The sequence below is a fragment of the Arachis ipaensis genome, chromosome B3 (assembly GCF_059453495.1).
Source record: "Arachis ipaensis isolate K30076 ecotype BB chromosome B3, ASM5945349v1, whole genome shotgun sequence".
Taxonomy (NCBI): Eukaryota; Viridiplantae; Streptophyta; class Magnoliopsida; order Fabales; family Fabaceae; genus Arachis; species Arachis ipaensis.
In genome coordinates this window covers 122,531,635-122,555,023 of record NC_142438.1, presented here as the reverse complement: position 1 = coordinate 122,555,023, position 23,389 = coordinate 122,531,635, and the positions used below count along the sequence as shown (strand labels likewise).

The 23,389-nt window shown below is 37.5% G+C and overlaps 4 protein-coding genes across 4 annotated transcripts; 3 read left to right on the top strand and 1 right to left on the bottom strand.

Annotated features, from left to right (window-relative positions):
* Positions 1–1,839: 1,839 nt before the first annotated feature.
* LOC107634606 (stress response protein) lies at positions 1,840–2,923 on the bottom strand. The gene is made up of 2 exons (XM_088507524.1): positions 2,787–2,923; positions 1,840–2,509 (listed from the first exon to the last, which is right to left on the bottom strand). Exon 2 carries the CDS (start codon positions 2,472–2,474, stop codon positions 2,088–2,090), a length of 387 nt encoding a protein of 128 aa, XP_088363650.1. The 5' UTR covers positions 2,475–2,509; positions 2,787–2,923; the 3' UTR covers positions 1,840–2,087.
* Positions 2,924–3,806: 883 nt separating this feature from the next.
* On the top strand, positions 3,807–7,254 carry LOC107630896 (patellin-3). Its single transcript, XM_016334178.3, has 4 exons — positions 3,807–5,475; positions 5,552–5,676; positions 5,792–5,927; positions 6,875–7,254. The coding sequence occupies exons 1-4, from the start codon at positions 4,396–4,398 to the stop codon at positions 7,130–7,132; spliced, it is 1,599 nt and encodes a 532-aa protein (XP_016189664.1). The 5' UTR covers positions 3,807–4,395; the 3' UTR covers positions 7,133–7,254.
* Positions 7,255–9,718: 2,464 nt separating this feature from the next.
* Positions 9,719–10,276, top strand: LOC107634605 (defensin Ec-AMP-D2). The gene is made up of 2 exons (XM_016338030.3): positions 9,719–9,872; positions 9,966–10,276. Exons 1-2 carry the CDS (start codon positions 9,818–9,820, stop codon positions 10,133–10,135), a joined length of 225 nt encoding a protein of 74 aa, XP_016193516.1. The 5' UTR covers positions 9,719–9,817; the 3' UTR covers positions 10,136–10,276.
* Positions 10,277–18,873: 8,597 nt separating this feature from the next.
* On the top strand, positions 18,874–20,060 carry LOC148572307 (uncharacterized). The gene is made up of 2 exons (XM_088507450.1): positions 18,874–18,922; positions 19,021–20,060. Exons 1-2 carry the CDS (start codon positions 18,874–18,876, stop codon positions 20,058–20,060), a joined length of 1,089 nt encoding a protein of 362 aa, XP_088363576.1.
* The last annotated feature ends 3,329 nt before the right edge of the window (positions 20,061–23,389 follow it).

The following is a 23,389-nucleotide window of genomic DNA, read 5'->3' as shown; positions in this document are numbered from 1 at the left end:
TCTGTACCATAGAGTGATCCTTTTGCATTTTATGTATTTGTGTTTCCCTTCGGAAATCGCTACCGCTTGTAGCATTTTCTGTTGCTTTTTCGTTTCAACATAAATCACGACATGCCTGAGCGGTTTATTTGTAGATTCTTGAAACCCTACACTATGTAACGATTTATATAGATTTAATACAGAATCTAAATGTAGTTAATCTCCTTTATTTATTTATTTATCCTAATAATAACGATGATGATATTGATATCTATTGTTGGCACCTGGCAGTGCGTAAGTTTCGCATGCTGTTTGTATTAGCTGCACAAGAGTGAATGCTATTTTAACCATTACATCGTTGTCAGAGTAGATAAAGAAAAGGAAAACAAAATCGAGCATGATTTGTTAAAGTGCATCATGGCTAGGAAAGATTGAACAACACTTTTAGTTACATATACCCATCATTGTCATCACATCGATTCAATCATTCATTACATTCACAACGCTGAAACAAATAGATGCCAACCTACTATTGGGTATTACCGTAAATGTACCTTATAGAGCAAAGATTATTATATTTTCCTTCTAACAACTAGTACTATACACTCCTTTTATTTTCTTTACTCCTTTTACAGGCCTGTAATATGAATCTATTACAAGAGGTTCTCTAATCAGACAAAGGTAGAAATAAAGGGAAAAAGATGTTAGAATTTGTGGGGTGGGGGGGATGTATACAAAAAATTGAACCACACTGCTGCTTTTAGATGTCATGTAATAACTTCTCTATCTACGGTCTTCAACAGAGTGCAGCCCAAGCCTCTGTTTCATTGAGACATTGACCGAATATTCCTTCATGTTGTTTCGTTCCCATTGGTCATTGTCACCATTGATTGTAATTGACAAAACAAACTATTCATGTTAATTGTAACTTTATAATCGTATAGATTTCTTCAATAAACAAAGAGGAATAATTTATAAGCATAATAAATTTAATATTATAAACGAAAAAAAAAAAGAGCCAAGCACATTAGTATTAGTTCTCTCTCCTACGTGTTTCAGTATCAATCAAGTGACAAGGTCTGTGATAATATTTGATTATTCCTTCGCTAATAATGTAAGGTATGTTTGAACAGCCCAAAGAAAAAAAGAAATGTGTTGCTAAATGCTCAATTCGGAAAATAAAAAAAATAAACAGAAAAAATGGAAGGGCTATGTCACTTCGGAATCCTAATGCATAGTGTATATGTATACTGCTTTCACAAGATTGAAAGGTCTAATGTTATGGAATTGTGCTATTGATAATAATAATTTGACTTAATATATTTGAATGGGTGCGGGTGTTATTAGAACTTCATTTGATGGCAAATGAATTGTGGAGTTAACATAATATCTCATGTCAAATAACTACAAATACGTTCGACTCAAACTACTACTACATAATTTTTGTTTGAACACAAGCAAGTGCTTGTAGTTTTGTAGATCATAACTACAGACTTTTACCTTAAACATGCAAATTTTAGGTGCTTGCAACCTTGCAAACTCTAGGTGCTTGCAAGTTGCAACGTTGCCTCCTATATTTTTATAGCTCCATCAAAGAAGACATAGCAAATGTAGTTACTTGGACAAAAACTAATACCACCAAACAAAATGAATGTGCTTTCTGGGAATCATCAGTCTATAAAGATTCAGAAACAGATTCTAAAACCAATGCCTATAGAAACTATAGTAAGTACATAACAGATATTGCTTTGGCGCATTACTTAAGCAGTAAGAACTAAGAACAACATCCAAATTGAACATGAGAAATTCTATAAAAAGGGGAAGAAAAAGAAAAGAGTTGAATGTAATGAGATTAAGGACTTCAAAAGATTTTCCACTATTTCATTAATAAATTACTAATACCTATGCATAATTGCATACACAATTACATTACAGAGGAAGGACAACAACGAGAGCTATTGTAACTCTGCTCCAAAATTCCAACTGATCCCAACACAAGGTAACCTGAACCCTATTTTGATCCTACTAAAAGTATAATAAGAAAGAAAAAAGGCAATGCATCCAAGTAGAAAGGGTCAGAATCACAGAGCAAAGTTTCCGGCAAAGCATCAAAAGCAGCAAGAACAATCAAATGGACAGAGCGGAGTACCTCCAGCATCTGCCTTATTGAGGCCCAACTCATCTTCAGTGTAGATTGTGAGTCCATCACTGGTTTTCTTTCTTGATCGGGAAGGTTTGTCTAGAAAGCCACCATCATCATTATCATCTTGCTCTTTGGTCTTCTTCTTCTTTTTCTTCATCTTCTTCTTATTGTTATTTGTTTTCTCATCATCAGATTTCTTTCTCTTTTTCCCAGCGAATATTTCATCAATTTCACTACCTGCCTTCTTCTGAGATGGCTTCTCCTCTTCTTCTTGCTCGTGCACAACATTATCATCCTCTTTCAGCTCCTGATTACAGGTCACTTTGCAACCGTTCTTCTTCTTCTTCGTCATTGGAGTGAAAACAGTGTTACAATATTTGTTAGAACCTAGTGACAAAACATGTATTTTGTTTAGGGTTTCATTAAACACCAAATGCAAATTCCATAATAAAGAAGAGACTCTGCATTTATACGACTAGATTCAAAATAAGGAAAAACAAATCCCGAATAAAAAAAAAAACGTCAAAAACAGTGAGCGGTAATGGAACAATTTCAAACAAACAGAGATACAAATTCAGAAGGTTAACAAACAAACAAAAATATAAAAAACACAAAGATTAATTTCAAATCAAAGTATCAAACAGAAAAAAAAAAAAAAAAAAACCTGCAGATGGAGGAGGAGTAGTCGGCTGCGTGGCAGAAGCTGTTGGCGACGAGGCAGGTCCAGTCAGTGGCGAGAAACAGAAAGCCGCGAGGGGCAGACGGCGGATCAGTGTTTTAGATCAGTGGCGACGAGGTAATCGAGGAGGCTGGCAGCGGCGACGACAGGGGAACTCGAGGAGGCCGAACGAACTGCTGAAGGCTGAAGGAAGCGGGAACCCGGGGGAGTTAGGGTTTTGCAATCTTTTTCTTTTGTCATCTTTTGGGCCTTAACATATGGGCCTTACAGAAAAGACTGCGCCGATGATCCATTGCATTGGGCTTCATTGAACTATTAATAGGCAAAGGAGCAGCATGTGTTAGTCTATTATTGGGCCGACCATTGAATCTTTTGAAGAAGAATGTGACCTGTGTTTTGTTCTTTGGTTTTCTTGTCCTGTTGTTTGTTTGTTTCTCATTAACCGAGACCAAAAATTTAAGAACATCCATGTATTCTTGTTTCTTGCTATCTACAGATAATAAATTAATAATTACTCCATAATTTCACGTTGTCCTGTAAGAACCTGTTTGTTTGTTTTAGAGTTGGAAGGTTCCCAAATACATTTTTTACTCCTCGCATATATAAACAAGAAAGTCAAGTTATTTGGCTAACCAAGTGTGGGAGGGCAAAATTTACCTCTTTTGGGTCATTTAGTAAAAGAACAATGAAAGTATTATATATTATTATTATTATTCTTACTAACAGGTCATTTTTTAATTCAAAAGTAATTTAAATTTATGTCATCCCAAAAAAGAAAAGGAAAAAGAGATCCAATGCAATGAAAATGCATGCTGTGCTAATGTGGGCCAAATCGAAAACACTTTAACGGCCTGGATGCAATGGAGGGTACAGCTAGATAGTTTCAAGGGACAACAAAGCAAAAACATGCAAAGGGCTGAACCGCATAAAGTAAAGTACCTACTCGACCTCATAAGCTCCTAACGTTATTCCTTACCCAGTTACCCTCTTTTTAATGTTGGTGTATTTCTGTTTTATATTTAGTTCTTCTTCAATTCATTATTATTAAGGGCCGGTATAGTTATCATTACAGGACCGTTTTTCAAATAAATGCTATATATTATATGGAATTAAAATTGAAACTCGAACATGAGTGTCGGGTTGGAAAATGGAAATCAATTTGAGATGAGAGTGGTGTGGGTGTGAACAACGGTATGTAGGTCCATCCTATTGGATAATAATTTGATGAGCAGAAATGATGTGTATGTAACTTGAGTTTGAATATATTTTATAAAGTGGTGATACAGATACAGATTTGTTATTTCATTTCATGACTTTATAAAATAATCGGAATATTTGTTTTAAGAAATAAGTTAGAAGAAAAAGCATGATGAGAAGTGGGTAAGCGGCAATGGCGCCGTTGATTTATGAGATAAGAACATTGCATTAGAAAGAGAAATATAGAACGTGGGGTGTGCTGCGAAGACGAAGAGGTCCCACGTTTGTGAATGTGGGTCCCATATCATGTTCCAAGCTGGCACGTTCTCCTCTACATAAACCCTCGTTCTCTAACCCCTTTCCACCAAATTACTCACCATCTTAAACGTCTTCATTGATGATGGCCGAGGAAGCTCCAAAGAACCAAGAGGCGGTGGTGGTTACACATGTTCCGCCGCCTGAGGCCGAGGAGGAGAAGAAGCAGCCCGTGACTTTGGGCACTCACCTCTCCAAGCTTCCGGAATCAGGAACCTTCAAGGAAGAAAGCACCAAGCTTTCTGATCTCCCTGAGACCCACAACAAGGCGCTACAAGAACTCAAGAGCCTCGTTCAGGAAGCTCTTAATAACCACCAATTCTCTGTCCCTAACCAACCCAAGCAACAACACAAGCCTGAAGAAGCTGTAACTGCTGAGAAAGAAAGTGAAACGAAAGAGGAAGAAAAAGTTTCTGAACCTGCCACGAAAACAGACAACGAGGACGAGGTGGGAGAAGAAGTGAAAGAAACCGCAGTGGTTGAGGTTGAAGAAAAGGTGGTGGCTGCTCCATCCATTGATGATGATGGTGCAAAAACTGTTGAGGCTATTGAAGAGACCGTTGTTGCTGTCTCTGTTTCAACAACAGAGAGTCCACATCGACCGGCACAGAAAGTTTGCCAAGAAGCCAAGGAGGACGTGCCATTGCCACCGGAAGAGGTATCCATTTGGGGGATACCGCTGCTTGCAGACGAAAGAAGCGACGTCATCCTCTTGAAGTTCCTGCGCGCCAGAGACTTCAAAGTGAAAGACGCTTTCGCCATGATGAAGAATACAATCCGGTGGAGGAAAGAGTTCGGAATCAATGAGCTAATGGAGGAGAATTTAGGTTGTGATGAACTGGAGAAGGTGGTGTTCATGCATGGATTCGACAAAGAAGGACACCCTGTTTGTTACAACATATTCGGCGAGTTCGAGAACAAGGAGCTGTATAAGAAGACATTCTCTGATGAGGAGAAGAGGCAGAGGTTCCTGAGATGGAGGATTCAGTTCTTGGAGAAGAGTATTAGGAAACTGGACTTCAACCCTGGCGCCATTTCCACCATTGTTCAGGTCAATGATCTCAAGAACTCGCCTGGTCTTGCCAAGTGGGAGCTTAGACAAGCTACCAAAGAAGCCCTTCAGCTACTTCAGGACAATTACCCTGAATTTGTGGCCAAACAGGTTCATCTTTTTCGTTATTCTCAAATTGCATGCAAATCACAAGTCATATAAACGATCCTCTTTGCCTTTGGTTCAGGTGTTCATCAATGTGCCATGGTGGTACCTTGCTGTGAATAGAATGATAAGCCCTTTCCTTACCCAGAGAACCAAGAGCAAGTTTGTGTTTGCAGGGCCTTCAAAATCAGCAGACACCCTTTTGAGGTTAAGGCCAAAAGATTCAAACTTTGCTTATTCCTTGTCTTTTCCGTTTAGTTTTCTGTTTGGATTCTGCTTAGCTTTTAAAGTGCCCTCTTTGTACTTTTTTTGGTTATTTCAGATACATAAGTGCAGAGCAACTTCCGGTGAAGTATGGTGGACTAAGCAAAGAGGGGGAGTTCGGAAACTCCGATGCTGTTACGGAAATCACAGTGAAGCCAGCAACGAAACATACGGTGGAATTTCCTGTTACTGAGGTGAGTTTTTTTCCTTCGTAATTTTCGGGATTCGTTTGGTTTCGAGAATCCAAAGAACCAAACATTGGAACGTGGAATATTGCATTGGATTCCTCTGTCTTCAACCGTTGAACACTATCTACTTCATTGTTGGAAAACGTTTTTTCAAACATTTTATAATTCCGTATATTAATGTCAGAGTATGTATACGGAAGAGCCGTATATAATATTGGAGTAATACTTAGACCTAGAAACAAACAACATATGCATATTCCAATGGGCAAAATAAATAAATAAAACAAGCATAGAAAAGAAAAGGTCTAACTCTAACTTCCTTTGTGGTAGAGCTAGGAGGCAGGATTAATTGTTGAATTTTAATTTGCTTTATTTCTTAATATCGCTAAGAGCCAAAATATTCCCTTTGTCCAAGTTATGTTGTATTTTTTCACCGTTTAGTTAACCTATGAAACATGCGTGTGGACCACTTTGTGCTTGATTAGCCCGATTGTATATTTTGTACAAACAATAATATGAATTTGTCAGATACTTATGTTGCATATCCGGCGTTTGACAAGGATTTATGAAATGAAACATGAAAAAAATACTTACTGAAAAATAAAGAGGCGTTATGTTCAAGAGTAAGAAAATAAGTCTCTGCAAGAAAAAAGGGTTTGCAACACAAGCTACTATAATATGATCTCTTTCTACCTAATGATGATAGTGATGTTGACATTGATGCTGATCCATTTATGGGGGCTGCATACTTAAACCCTACACCTCTTTTTTATATATCTAAAAAAATATTAGACTATTAGAAGCCAGATACAGTGTAAAGGATAAATCACTTTACAAAAGAAAACCTCGTGCAGTGGTTAAATGAATCATTCACTGCATAGAACTGTTATGGTATTATTATAGTCTTATTTTTTTATCAATCCAAAGTTTAATTTTGTTTTGGGAACATGCAGAAATGTTTGCTTTCTTGGGAGCTGAGAGTTATAGGCTGGGAAGTAAGCTATGGTGCTGAATTTGTTCCAAGCTCGGAAGGTAGCTACACAGTGATTATTCAGAAGGCTAGAAAGGTTTCTTCATCAGAAGAACCAGTGCTTTGCAACAGTTTCAAGATTGGTGAGGCTGGAAAAGTTGTCCTCACCATTGATAATCCAACCTCTAAGAAGAAGAAGCTCCTCTATCGCTTGAAGACCAAGACTTCCCCTTCTGATTGAAGAACAGCAGTGCCTGAATTGAATGCATGCTCTTTTTGTTATTTTTCCTTATATATATTTTGTTTTTGTTATTATTATGTGTTCAATCAATTATATATAAAAATACATATATATCTTCTATATATAATGCCCTTTCTGTGGTTTTTCTGTTTCATTATTACTATTTATTATTATTATTATTTGTAGCTGTTTGTCATTATTGAAGATAAGTATCAAGGTGCATAATTGGTCTTGGAGTTATATAAGAGTGTGTCCTTTAATTTCTTATTCATATTAGGGATGGAATATGGCTCTATTTGTAATGTATACGTATGTGATGTTATCCAAATCATGTAAATATATATAGGTGGGGCCTATATCTATTTGTATGTCGCTGGGATTGTAATCAAGCATGAAATGTGCTTGAGAGGAGTCATGATCGATGTTCCCACTTGCAAACAGGGATGAAAAAGTTGATGTGAACATCTATCTATTATTACTATCATGGCCCAATACCCCTTCTAAAATGTCACATTATATTGCAGTTTGGAGTTTGGACTCTACACCAGTTACCCTAAACCTTATAATACTAAGTTACTAACAGTCTGTACCCATTAGCTTGACAACCACATATTGTCGTAATATAATCTGTTTAATTAAATAATCATTATGGTTATGCATACTGTGGCTATCATGTACATGCTGTCTGTATACTCCTTTCTTTTCATAGTCTTTAAGGCTTATCTAAGCTCTAATAACCCTAGAATCTTTGAGTTCCATGTATATACCTAATACCTGTTGTCTTAGCACAATGTGTTCTACTAAATTGATGAATGCGAGGGTATTATTCAAGGGACCCTAAAATATTCAATCTTAGTGTCCCAGCAGTACATTGCTCACTTTAACAACCTCCTCCCCCTCTTTCTCTCTTTTTTTTATTTATTTATTTTTTTTTTGGCACCGAATTTCATCATAAAACCCACTGATTAGTACACTAAGTCTATAACATATCTAGCTTCCTTTTTGTTTTTTAATCAGATTTGAATAGAAATGCTTTTATATCTATATACGTACCTGTGTGTAACCTTTTGATACTTTTAAGGCATGAAGTGCTGGACGAGGGGCACCACCATCATTCAGACCAACGAGGCAACAAAGTTACATAAGTGTTTTTTGTTTCCTTTTGCTAGGTAAAGAAAGGCATAGAACAATTGGTACTTTTTCATCATTCATCAACCCTGTAAATAACTAATAACCTCGGTTATATTAATGAATAATGACTATACACATTACATTAGATGAACTTGCTTTAAACCTTATGTTAAATAATATATCAGATCTTCTGGAATAAACGAAGCAATCATTTTTCTTGAGATGACAACTACTTCTGTTATTCATATATGTGCAAGTGTCGAATTTATTTATTTATTTATTTTTTAGTTCTTTTGGTCAAGTTGAACAAAAATACTATTTCAATCTAAATTTTATGCTTAAGGACTTCTGGAATGATGATAAACCGGTACAGTGTATAAAACTGTTAAAGTTGCGAATGCAAGGAGAGTATAAGAAATTAATCTCATTCAGTGACAAACCCTAAACCCTTCTGCCATTTCACTAATTGCCTTTGCCACTGCCAATATAAACTCTTCTTTTTTTTTTCTTTTTTTTTTTTCCGATGATCAATATAAACTCTTCTATGCTCCTAAAACTAAAACAATTAAAAATACCACTTTTTTTTATAGAAAAAATACAACTTTTATTTGGTCATGAAAAATACATTTATATAAGGACAAAACTCTGGGCCGTCTATAGTAATGGGCCAGAAATAAAAACCTTGTAATTTAAAAGACTTAGTTGCGGTTACTGACAGGGAAAAAAAAAGAGTTAGTTGGGCGAAGATAAATAAAATAAAACTGGGCTTCCGATACCACACGAAAGTATAGAACTTGCCCTTAGGTTTGGGTAGGAAATATTTAACTCCAGGGTCTACAACAACTTTGGTCTTTGTAGAAGGGGCTCAGTCATATTCATATGTTTCAAAGCCCCAAATTCGTAGTAGTTGCTACTGCTAGTGAGATCCCTTTTCCATTTCCATATCATAAAAATTAGGAAATTTATCTATTTGTTTTGGTTTTGTTAATGAATAAATGTTGTAATAATATTTGTTAAAGATTGTTTTCAAGAGAGATCCAAAATTTCCAATACATTTTTGGGAGAGTCACAAGAGCACTCAGTCTCTGTGCACCATTGCAGTTGCACGTGAAACAGATAGCATGCATGTATTGCATTTGCATGCGGTCCAGTGAAGACAAGTGTAGTGTGGTCGCCAATTCATGACAAATGCACAATGATCCAACACACAGGTTTCAGTTTCATCACCGCTGCTTCTGGCGCGCTTTTCAATAAAATTTATATCCCTGGCCCTGGTTGTTGGTGCCGTGCGTGCCACAGCTACGCGTTTAATTACCATCTAATACTACTACATAAATTAAAATTAACAAATTAATTTGCAATGAATATCATGATGCGTACGTACGTGTCCTATAGCCACCACAGGACAAATTAATTGAGAACCCATTGTTGCTACATCTGGACAATCCCGTGATCCACCAGCAACACTAATTCCTTTTAATTTTCCAAACCCCTATAAATAGAGGAGCACTCCAGCTCTTGAAATCAATAAACTAGCAGCAGCTGAATCAGGGGATGGAGAGGGCACGATTTGGGCTTATCCTTTGTTTGGTTCTTCTCATTGCTTCTCGTAATATGTCTCTACCTCTAGTTTTCATATATAATTTCATTTCATATGCATGTATTAATTAAGTATATTTTGGTGATTGGGTGTTAAATGCAGAGGAGATGGTGGTGCAAAGCGAGGGAAGAAAGTGTGATTCACAGAGCCATCATTTTAAAGGGAAATGCTTTAGCGACACAAACTGCGCATCCGTTTGCCATGGTGAGGGCTTCACAGGTGGCGAATGCCGTGGCTTCCGTCAGCGCTGCTTTTGCACTAGAAATTGTTGATCCAAAAACACACTCCTGTCCACTTCTGTTTTCTACTTTGCTACTTTCTCCGTTCCTCTGCAAATAAATTCTACCATGACTGTGGTCACTATGTGTTAGACTCTCAGATAATGTAATAACAAGTGGCAATAGTTTTGAAAATTAATCTCTTTTAATTAACAGAATCTAGTAAATTGGTTGAAATTTTACTTGAAGCGGTAAGAAATTTTATTTTATATGATTTAAATTTGGTTAAATTATCTAATAATTTTTAATTATTATCTTTACATATAAAAATGGTGAAATGGTTAAATATTATTTTGCTTGGTTTTTGGTTCGATTTCTGCACGATGTGTCTACTAAACTTGTATCAAGATCCAAGATATAACCTTTTTAGGAGATTCAAGATATAACTTATCTTAGGAGAGTTCGATCTTAGGACTTATCAAGCATAGGCGTCGAAAATAGACTTTGCACGAAATAAAAAGAGAATGTAAAACTTGTATTATTGAATAGACACAATATTACGAAAAGAATTTCTCAAAGTATTTGAATAAAATAAAATCAAACATCAACTTGAAATGAACTTGAAACTAAAATCAAATGCTTGAATGCTGGAAAAATAAATGATCCAACAAAGAACAAACCTTAAAAAATTGAAAGTGAAACTTGAAATAAAATGAAATAAGAAAAACAAAGAACGCACTCGCATATAGATATATATATATATATATTACACACACACACACTCCATTTTCTTCTTTTACATAAGCGTGACTAGGAATTTTTTCAGAGTTTGTAGGAATTTTCGCTTCCTTTATTTATTGCCAATTCTTTTTAGTTTAATGTCTATTTCTTCATTGTTAGGTAGCTTCATCCACGTTTTCGTTGAACTTGATCTTCAAAGTTAAGTAATTCAGCTCACGTTCAGAGCAGTTATTTTAATAGAATTATGTTAATCTTTTAAGCATGTTTTAAATGGGATTTTTTACCTTTACTTTTCGACTGCCTTTGTTCCACTTACTTTTTTAAGAATCCGTTAAGTGTTTCTTTCATGGATTTCGACGTCATAATGGTTTTGAATCAGTTAAGTGTTTCTTTCATAGATTTCGACTATTACTCTCATCATCAAAATACCTTTTACAATCAACTCCTTTGCCCCTTAACGTTAAGTTTCGATTTACATTTATTCAGGGGCTCATTTAGGAAGTCTCAGCATTCTCTTTCGACTCTTGTCAATATACTAAGTCAAGATATAAACTTCCATCTTTGATATGAAATCAAGAAGCATTGCTACTTCGACTCTTTCAACTTTCGATATTTACACTCAGCTTAGCATGTTTATGTTGAAATGTCTTCTTGAGTTCTTTCCCTTATTCAAGAGCCACTCTTCATTCTTGAATTTGAGCTATATATATGTCGAACACCATTATTTAGTCGAAGTTTATTTTGCACCAACAGATACCAAAAGTCTAATACCATATTTTTAAGGTAGATATTTCCATGACATCTTTACATAAAAATAAAACTCTAAATTATTGGATTATTTGACATATTTGATTGAATATGTTTGATTGAATGATCTAACAATTTACAATGTCATTTTCATGTGAAGATATCTTTATAAAAATGTCTTTTTTTTTTTTAAAACAAACTGTTGTGCCAAATGGCACAAATGGTCGACGTCGAAAAGAATTCAACAATTAAAGTCGAAGATCAGATATGCATGAAATACTATAGTTAAAGAAAATAAGAATAAGTTAAGATTGATGGTCAAAGTTATCTTATGCTTGGTGTCTATGCTTGGTGTCTAATGCAAGTTTGCTTGAGGTTCAAGACTACTTAAGGTCCAATACTACTTGAAGTTTAAGATTACTTGAAGTTCGAGTTTACTTGAGGTCCAAGATTACTTGAAGTGCAAGTTTATTTGAAGTGTAAGGTTATATCAATTAGTTTATGATTTTTTTTTCTCTATAAATAAGATTAGTTTCAATAAGTTAGGAGAGCTTCCATTCATTCACACACTCGCTCACTATTCACTCTAAAAATTTATAGTCACATGACACATGGAAATATGAGTCACGAGTCCATGTAAGTATTGAGAGACTCCAAGTTCTCTTTCACTCATTTCAATTATGTTATTTCCTTTCTATTATTTAAATTATGTTATTTTCATTCAAACTTTTGTCAATTTTTGCATATTTTAATACAAGCCTTACAATTTTCAATTCTTTATTGTTTGCATTTGTTCATTCTTACTTGCTTTTTATAATTATTGTTCTTTTTTACACTTCTATTGGATACGATCTCTAAATTCTAAGCGCAACCCGCAAGAGGAGTCGTATTTGCTCTCCGAATTGAGATCTTGATACAGGATTGGTTGACACCTCATGTCAAAGTCGAAAAAAGTAAAATCTAGGCAAAACAAATCGGCACACTCGGTGGGACGTTGGGTAAGATTCATTGCCTAAAGTGGTTGTTGTGTATGCGTTTGTGAAGTGATAAATTTATACCTTATAGTGGTCTAAATGCATCTATTTTTATGTCATCTTAGTCGTCCTCTCCAATAAAAGGGTCAGACCACAACTCTGAAGAAATAGTACTATATCCACAACTACAAATCACTGAAGTCTATGACTTTTGCTAGAAGTCCGACTAGGCATATGAACAACATAAATGTGACTTCAGTGGCTTCTCCTAGTGTAGTCAAAGGAAATCCGACTACTTAGCATATGTATGGGTTACCTCGATATTTTCCATTTTTGGCTAATCTACCTATTCCGGGATATATACAAATGTTCAGTCAAACCCAATTGTTGGAATAAATCCACAAGATTTTGTATAAGGATACAACCCATACTTATATCAATATATGATGGTCAATCCTTTATATTTAGGACCGATGATATCGAGACTCATTGTAACACCTTACCACACAGAACTTTATGCTTAAGTCATAAATCAAAGGTGGTGAGGCATTACGACACCTAAAAATAAAAATACGTACATATATTGGAAAGATAATTTAACTAGGAGCTTGTGAAAGAAGGATAAGTAAAACAGGAATTGTGTCGCACTCAAAAGCGTTAAAGATATAAAGCATTGGCTACAGAAACAAAAGACACACGCACGCACGCACGCACGCACACACACACACACATAATCCTCTTTCTCCAAAAATCAACCTCTAAGAAGGATATACATATACATATACAAAAGTGGAGAAATAAATAGCACTAAGCACAAAATATAAAATATAAAGGAGTTTTTGCTGTTCATGAGAAACCAGCACGCTCAGTGAAGTGCGTCATGTTCTGTATCTAAAAAACAAAAAATTCACAAAACGGGTGAGAATCCAACAGTTTCAAGCAGGGTAATAGTTCCAAATAGACAATGTAAAACTATACGAACCCACTAGGTAATCCTAAACTCCAACAAATAAGATCCAAGCCTAAGTTCACACTAATCCAAAACAGAGTAATTAAGCTAAGTCCTCCGCTACATTAGTAATTCATAATCTCAGTCCTTCACAACATCTCTCGGCCTTTCTCTTTTCAATATCACAGTCCACCAGCATATGATTCAGTAAATATTTAGCAGTAGCAAACACAAGTAATAGGGTGCAAATACAATCAAGAGCAATTACAACATATATAGCAATTAGCAGTTAAACAGAATTATTCACTTAGGCAAACCAAACACAAGATGCATGCTCAAGAAATTACACATGGATGCACATCATGCATGCCTGTCCTACTGGCTATGAGCTCACGTGTCGGTTAAACTGGCAGAACCCGACACATCCAGCAGTTAACTCGGACATCATATATCTTCTGCGCATCCCTATGAGGCATATAATTGGGGGATTAGTGTCCTACCACCTTTTCCTGGAGGCAGACATTAGGGTGCATAAATCGGGAGATGAGTATCATACCATTTTTTCCAAGTGAGACTGCCATACAGATTGGGGGATTAGTGCCCTAGCACCTTGCAGATAGAGAAAACCATGAACAAGCGGGATTAATCACCATTCTTGCTCTGATATAACGTAGCTCAGTGTGCTAGCAGGATTCACCACCGTCCTTGCCACGTCCTTGCCAAGAGTACAGTAAACATCGGTTTAGTATGCAAGCAGGTTATACCATTGACCTTGCCAGAAAAGTAATTTAGATCACAATCAGTTATCATTACTCCTGTCTTTAATTAATTCAGTATTCAGTAGCTTCATTAACCATATGCTTCCTTTAATTATCATTAACTTAGGTTCTCAAATCCGCAATCTCACTCAAACATATCACTTTAATCCATTCAATATACTCACACTTATTCTAGAGCATAAAAACTAGTTATCAAACCTTAATTGGGGTTACATGGGTTAAAAAGCTGGTTTGATAGGATAAAACAGTTAAAATCAGTATTTTCTAAAAAATAGGACAGTCGTGCATACGCATACCTCGTGTGTACGCATAAATCCTAAATCATGCGTACACATGCATGGTGCGAATGCGCAAAATCCACCACGTTATAATTCTGTTTAAATTTCATGCGTACGCATGGGACGTACGTACGCAGACCTCAGTTTTCTCCAATTTTTGCAAAATTCAGTTTTTAAACCAAAATCTTCAAACATTCATAACTCTTTCGTTTAAAATAATTTTTCGTCCGTTTTTTGAACATCATAAACCAAACAAACCCAATTTTTTTTATTTAAAATAAGTTCCACAAAAATTAAAGGTTTGAGAGCTGAGTTATGATTCGTCAAATTTGGTTAAAAGTCAATTTTTTTACTAAATTCTCACAATTGCCAATTTTCACTAGTCCTTAATCCAACTTAGTTTAAATCTACTCTAACACCATTTCTAAACACTTCAAATATTTATTTATCAATCTCTAACCATTTCAAGCCTAATCAACCCAATTATAACTCATTTAACACATTCCATCATATATCCTTTCACAATAATAACACATAACACTCCTATATCCAAAATCCACAACCAAACTAAAATCAATCATTATTTCAACAAATTGCAACATAGCAACACCACCACTTACCTTAAGTTACCAAGTAGGGGATTCCTCACCCTATCACGGCCTCCGACACAAATTCCACATCAATTACCATTTAGGCAATTATACTAAAATCTCATATTGAAACTCATTTACATATAAACATTTATATCATTCAACAACAAATACAACTCATAGATCACAACCAATTAATCATAGCAACCACCATTTCCATTCAATCCTATCCTAGGGACAATTAACCTAGGTTTTTCATGCAACTTTATATAATGCCTACTCGAAACCAAAATCCATACCTCTTAGACGGCGGTTCCAAATCCTTTAATCCTCCCTCACCAAATGGAATGGATCCAAGCTTGATCAATTCTCTTCCAATCAAAAGCTCCACAATCAATCCAAGCTTCCACCAATTAATGAGGCATCAACCCGCAACAATCAACTCAACAATTAAGCTATTCACAACAAAATTTATAATTTCCTCAACCTAGGATTCATAAAATTGGAAAAATCCAAAGAAAAAAAGCTTCCTTACCTTAACTCACTCGAATTTGGGATGGAACCCACTTGAAATCCATACTAGAGTACTCCTAAAGAATGAAAATCACAAGATTTCAACACCATTTATCCCAAAAATGCAAAATAATAAAGAATTCAAAAATGGAGCAGAGATTTTGGATGTACTCACTACAATAGTTGGATAGAATTGAAGAGGATGAGGAGAGCGACTCGTGGCCATAAACAGCTCGTCAATCGGAGCTACGGTTTGGAAGTTATGTAGATTAAAAGATTGGAATAAATAGTAAACTTCGGGCATTTCACTCTCTTCTTTTCTTCTATCCGTGGGTCTCCCTCTCTCAATGGGCCCGTTTTGATTTTTAGTTTCGTTTGGCTCAATCTTGGGTCAAAACCTTTAAGATAAGTGTTTTAATTCGTATCCTAAATATTTTTATCTCTCCCAATTATAAATTTAAGTGTGTAACCTTATTCACTCATAATTAGTTTATTATTTATTAATTAACTGAGTTTTACACTCATGATATCACAACTACCTTAACAAGGTATTTTGTCAATGTCGACGCAATCATATGTAGGGCCAACCTCAACTCAGGTTGATTTGCCGATTCAATCATCAACACAAATGGAGGTGCCTTGTTCGACCACCCGTTATACCTTCAACATCTACTGAAATGCATAAAGGCCCATTGTTCTCAAGAAGGTCGAGAAAATTACCAATGTTAGGGACAATGCTGCCTAACACTGTAGATTCCTTAGTATGTTTTAGACAGCAAATAGTAGAAAGTCATCATGGTTTGGTTAACACATTGACTCAGCAAATGACAACTGTCTTAAACCTTTTGATAGAAAATAATAATGCTAAGTTTGAACAAGTAACAAGCAGAAGAATGAATTGATTGGAGCAATCTAGGGTAACTATAAGGCACCAAATACACTAGGAGGTAATCAACCTCACTTGAAAGGTCGTCAATCACCCGTAATAATTAATAAGGGGCAAAACCCTGATGATGTAGTGAATAGTGCTCGACAAAATCAATTTGCCCAACGTGACATTGCATAGGCTAATGAGAAGAATATTACAAGCTGTCGAGTATATGCTAAATAGGGTAGGTTTCAATGTAAAGTTGAGTCACCAACTGTTCATACCCTGGACCGAGCTATAGGGTTCGTGATAAACCACTATTTTATGGGTTATCTTGTGTTTAATTGAGTGGTTTCATCAAGTCTTTACCCACTTATTCATATGATTTGCATGATTTTATAATCCCTTCCTGGTATTGTTTTATGGTTGAAAACTTGCTTCGTAGAGATCTTTAATTAGTATATTTTAATTCTCCTTTATACAATTCGATGCCGTGATTCGTGTGTTAAGTGTTTCAGGCTTTATAGGGCAAGAATGGCTTAGAAAATGGAGAGGAAGCTTACAAAAAATGGAAGGAACACAAGAAACTAAGGAGATGACCAACGAGCACTGACGCGCACGCATGGCTCACGCGAGCGCGCGGAATGGAGAAAATTGCAGCGACGCGTGCGCGTGCCTGACGCGTACGCGTGGAATGGAGTTCTGCAAGATGACGCGCACGCATGGACGACGCGTACGCGTGACAAGGAAATTCGCCAAATGACGCGCACGCGTGACTGACGCGTACGCGTGACTTGCGCGATCTGCAAAATTAACAGAAAACGCTGGGGGCAATTTCGGGCCGCATTTTGACCCAGTTTTCGGCCCAGAAACACAGAATAAAGCCAGTGAACAAGCAGAGACTCAACACACAGAGACATACACATTCACATATTCTCATTAGGATAGTTTTTAGATTTTTAGATTTGAATCTAGAGAGAAACTACTCTTCCTCTAAGTTCTCTTTACATTCATAGTTTATTAGTTTTATGCTTTTGCTTTTGGATGTTGAAGAGTCATCACCTCCGTTGAAGATACTATTCTAGTTTGTTTCCTTACTTTCTGTTTTATTTATTCCATATTCTTAATTCTTGTTTAAAGTGGTAATTGGATTATTTTCATGGATTGTTAGTGAAAAGGATTACTTTTATCTTTAATTAAATTTTCAAGATTTATTTTATTCAATTCATCATGTCTTCTTCTTATATTTTTCTGAGTATTATATTCATGTCAATAGAGTAGATTCCCTACTTGACATGGGGGTTGATTAAAAGGAGACACTTGAGTTGGAAGGCTTAAATGATGGTTAAATTGAAAGTTGTTGGCTAGTTCTGTATTTACTAACGCTAGACCTTCCCAAGGGAGAGGACTAGGATTTGCGAATAAGAGTTGGCTCAATCACTTGACTTTCCTTTATTTAGTAAGGGTTAACTAAGTGAAAACAACAACCTTTTTGATACTACACTTAAGAGATCCAACAAGGATAGAACTTCCGATTAATCATTCCCCCAGTCAAGACTTTTTATTTAGAATATTATAAATCTCTTTTAACTCTCATTGCACTAAATTACGATTGTTTATTTTCTGTCATTCAACTCTCAAAATTCTCGAAAGACTCCTGATTAATAAATTAGCACCCTTTCTAGCAACTCGTTGGGAGACGACCTAGGATTCATACTCCCAGTATTTTTATTCTAAACTTTTTTTTTGTGACAACCTTTCTAAATTGACGAGGCGGATTTTTGCTGGTTAAGAGCTATACTCGCAACGCTGTTCTATTATATTATAATCTCTTAATTGATCGAACTTCCGCCCCTCGTTAGTCTGGGTTGCACGAAGACAAGGGACCAGCCTCTTTAAAAGGCTAGCCCATTACAATGAACTCTTCTCAAAGAGCTCGGAAGATCACCACAGAGCCCCAAGGAGGCCCAGAATGAAAGGACCACCGACCACTAGAAGGCGGTTAGCCAAAGATAACGATCTCACCCACGAAAGATAAGATAAGATAACAAACTTATCTCAAAGGAAGATCATCAAACACTACTATAAATACACTGGTGCACCCAGGTATAACTCATACTCCAATTCTACAAAAAAACCTGCCTAAAGCCCGTACTGACTTAAGCATCGGAGTCTCTTGCAGGTACCACCACCCATCGGTGATCAAGGACTGAGCAGCTCCTCCGCTGCGACAAGTTGGACACAGCAGCTATTAGCGGACTAGAAGGTCTGGCCCGAGATCAACCACTCCATTTCAGGTAACCCCCAGAACATTGGCGCCGTTGCCGGGAAACTTAGAAGTCATCCCAACATCATGGCAAACAACCCTTCTAACAACGACCATACCTCTGGCTTAGAAGACGGTACACCAACAAAAAACACAGATGCCACACCTCCGTCCCCAAAAGAAGCGAATCCCTCCAAAAAAGACAAAAACCAGCACAAAATGCAAAAATCCTAGATGCCATCCGTGAGCAACAAGACCGCCTCAAACAGCTCGAACAAGAGGCAGAACGGCAACGAGAAGCCGAGCGGGATCTGCGAAGAGAAATAAGATGGTGCAAGGAGCTGGAAGAAAAACTCCAAAAACTCGAAGCCGACCTCAAAGCCAAAACTACACAATCCGACCACGACACTAGCCCTCACAAGGAGCAAGACCCATTCACAAGAGAAATTATGAAAGCCAAAGTTCCAAAAGACTTCAAAGCTCCTGATATGAGCCCATACGATGGGACATCTGACCCGAGCTATCATCTCAACAACTTTAGGAGCCGGATGTACCTCACGGATGTCTCGGACACAACTCGCTGCAAAGCCTTCCCGACTACTCTCACCAAAACAGCTATAAAGTGGTTCGACAATCTACCACCAAGATCGATCACAAGCTTCGACGACCTTGCCAAAAAATTTCTAGCCATGTTCTCCATACAAAAGGATAAAGCTAAACACGCTCCAAGCCTGCTAGGGATCAAGCAGGGAGATCGGGAAAGCCTCCGAAGCTACATGGAAAGGTTCAATAAAGTATGCCACGACATACAGAAACTTACCACAGAAGAGGCCATCATGAGACTTATCAACGGTCTACGTGAGGGGCCCTTCAGCCACTCCATATCTAAAAAACACCCCACATCCCTGAACAAAGTACAGGAACGAGCTGAGAAATACATTAACATAGAGAAAAATTCCCGACTAAGGGAAACCTCCAAAGCTGGGTTCTCCTACCTACCTCGCGACAAAGATAAAGAGTCAAGAAAAAAGGAGGACCAGCCCACAGAGAAGCCCAGAAAATACCACAACTACACCCCTCTTCGGGTATCTTTAGTGGATGTCTACCGGGAAATATGCAACATGGAAAAGATCCCATCACCTCGCCCAATTAAACATAAAAGGGGAGGAAGTCGGGTCGAGTACTGCGAATACCATAGGATCTATGGACACCCCACTAACGAGTGCTACGACTTGAAGAATGTCATAGAAAAACTGGCCTGGAAGGAAGACTAGATCGATTCCTAGCCAACAGGACAGACAAGCCAAAAAAGAGAAGAAGGGATAAAGAGGGCGGACGGGCTGAACGTCCCCCTCACACCCCGGAAAGGCACGTTCATATGATCAACGGAGGATTCGCAGGAGGAGGGATTTCCAAATCATCCCGTAAAAGACACCTTAAGGAAATATACCATGTAGGAGAAGGGGATAGGTCGCTCGACCTCCCCACTATCTCTTTCACCAAAGAAGACACCGCGGGCATCATCCCCGAGCGCGATGACCCTGTGGTCATTATCATCATACTGGCCAATGCCAACCTCCACCGAACACTGGTTGACCAAGGAAGCTCCGCAGATATTCTATTCAAATCTGTCTTCGACAAACTTGGACTACAAGAAAAGGAGCTCAGAGCATATCCCAAAAGCCTATTCGGGCTAGGTGATGCCAAGGCATCATAGGCTAGTTTCACTAGCATTTTTCTGTTAGTTTTAGTTGTTTTATGCATTTTCTTGAGCTTAAAGTAACCAAAAATGGTTAAATGAAGAACAAAGCAATGAACCATCCAAACAATATGATTTTGATGCAAATTCCATGAGTTTTAGTTATATTACTTAAATGCTATGAATGGAAGATTTCTCATGAAATTTTGCAAGACTTTGATGCAATTGTTTGGATGATTTCAGGGAAGAAGAGGCTAAGCAAGGAAGCAACAAAATCAATAAAGGAAGCTTGAATATCACATGTGGAGTTTAAGTTCCAGTTTAAGCCTAAACTGGAGCTTAAACGCCAAAATCATGAAGGATAAGAAATGCTGGGATTGAAGTTTAACCTCCAGTTTGACCTCAAACTGGAGGTTAAACGCCAGAATGAAAAGCCTCACTAAAGAAGCATGCCACGTTTAACCTCCAGTTTGACCTCAAACTGGAGGTTAAACGCCAGAATGAGTATGCCACCCAGGGAGGAGTTCCACGTTTAACCTCCAGTTTGACCTCAAACTGGAGGTTAAACGCCAGGAGTGGGAAGAGCACCAGGGAGCCATTTCCACGTTTAAGCTCCAGTTTGACCTCAAACTGGAGCTTAAACGTGTTCGACAGCTTTTCTCCTCCAGGGTTGCTCTCTCCATTTCCACGTTTAACCTCCAGTTTGACCTCAAACTGGAGGTTAAACGTGTTCGACACCTCCAGGGCTACCATTCTAAGCTTCCACGTTTAACCTCCAGTTTGACCTCAAACTGGAGGTTAAACGTGTTCGACCTCCAGTATGCCTCCACCCTTTTCCACGTTTAACCTCCAGTTTAACCTTAAACTGGAGGTTAAACGTGTTCGACCTCCAGGGCTGCCCTTCCTATCTCCACGTTTAAGCTTCAGTTTAACCTTAAACTGAAGCTTAAACGTGTTCGACTACATGACTCTCCAGGGCTACCTTCTTCCATTTCCACGTTTAAGCTTCAGTTTAACCTTAAACTGAAGCTTAAACGTGCTTCTACAAAAGGCCTCACTGGAAGTGTCTGGCGTTTAAGCTGCAGTTTAAGCTTAAACTACAACTTAAACGCCACTCTTGGAAAAGGTTTCTGGGCCAAAAATATTGTGATTTAAGTTAGTCTTTGAGCACAAATATTAACTTAAACTTACTTTGGTATGAAACCCAATTGAATATCATGGTTTATGGGATTGGGCCTGAAGGATTGATGAGTTTGAAATCTCAATTTATTGAGTCATGTGTCATTATTTGATTATCACTAAGTTGGCTCAATAAATGTTACAGGATTTGGATCAACAACCTCATCAAGATTATGGATCATAAACCCAAGGCAAAAGGAAAGCAAGGAGAGGCCTCAAAGCCCAAGAAGCACAACTGAAGCTCAATATAGAAAGTGTATAAATAGGATAGGAGTTAAGTTAGAGGACTTTTACTTTCACTTTTAGCTAGTTTTCCTTTTCTTTGTAATTGAATTCAGAGCTATGATTCACTAAACCCCCTTTCATTGGGTTAGGGAGCTCTATTGTAATTCAATGAATCAATAATAGTTTATCTTCTTCTTCAATCTTTTCTCTTGAATTTTGTTAGAAAGCTTCTCGATCTAATTCCATTGAGTAGTTGTCTTGGGAAAGAAACTACTCATACTTGGAATCCTTCGGAGCCTTGGGAAAGGAATGGAGGATTCATGCTAGAGAAGCTTTCTCACAGTGGATTGGATTGAGGTTTGGATGGATATTGTGACATGTAATCCTACCAAATTGTGGTTCATGAAATTGTGTGGTATAATCAGTGATCAAGCATCATCTCTTCTTATGAACATTTAAACCAAGGGATTGGGAATTTGTTCGTTTTTAGAGAGAATTGGTGAGCCAAGGGATTGGGATCCAATCATATAAGATTGCCAAGCAAAATTCAATGAACGCATTGGTTGAGAAAGAGATAAACATGTTTTGATTCGGAGATCTCAATATCTCCTATAACCCAATGAATTCCCCATTTCTGATTTCCACTTTCTCTTTACATTCTGCTACTCAATTCATGCAATCACCCCCATTCCCTTTTAATTTCAGCAATTTAGTTTCTGCTCTTTAATTCATGCAATTTAAGATTCCGCCATTTCAATTTCTTGTCATTTACTTTTCCCGCCAATTTTACATTCCGCAATACTCATCTCAATCTTGATTCCGCTCAACTAGAACACACTTCTAATCCGAATTGCTCACTCAACCAATCCTTGTGGGATTCGACCTCACTCTATTGTGAGTTTTTACTTGACGATAACCGGTGCACTTGCTGGAAGGAATTTTGCCGATCGTGCAATTTCCTAAATCGTAGCATAACTAGTTTATGTGCATCACTAGGAGACGCTCCGATCCAACCCCTCGGATACATCCCACTGCACACGACCATCAGAAAGGGAACCTGGTCCAAGACACTGAGCATAGACTACATCGTGGTTGACGTGAACTCCGCGTACAATGCTCTTATAGGCCGGACAACCCTAAATCAGCTCACTGCGGTAGTCTCCACGCCCCACCTATGCATGAAGTTCCCAACCCCAGAAGGCATAGCCACCGTCAAAGGAGATCAAAAGCTCGCGCGACGCTACTATAATGAAAGCCTGAACCTAAAGGGTGATCCAGAGGTAAAGAAGCCAATGCAATCGAACTCGGAGGAGACCAGACTCGCGAGGAACTTCGTCCCTAACCGGAAGGCGAGACAGAAGATGTCCAAATTGGCAACACCAGAGATAAAACAACCAACATAGGTGCAAACCTAAAAGAGGACCTAAAGGAGCTACTAATAAAGTTCCTAAGGGATAATTCTGACCTCTTCGCATGGAAGGCAGCGAACATGCTCGGCAT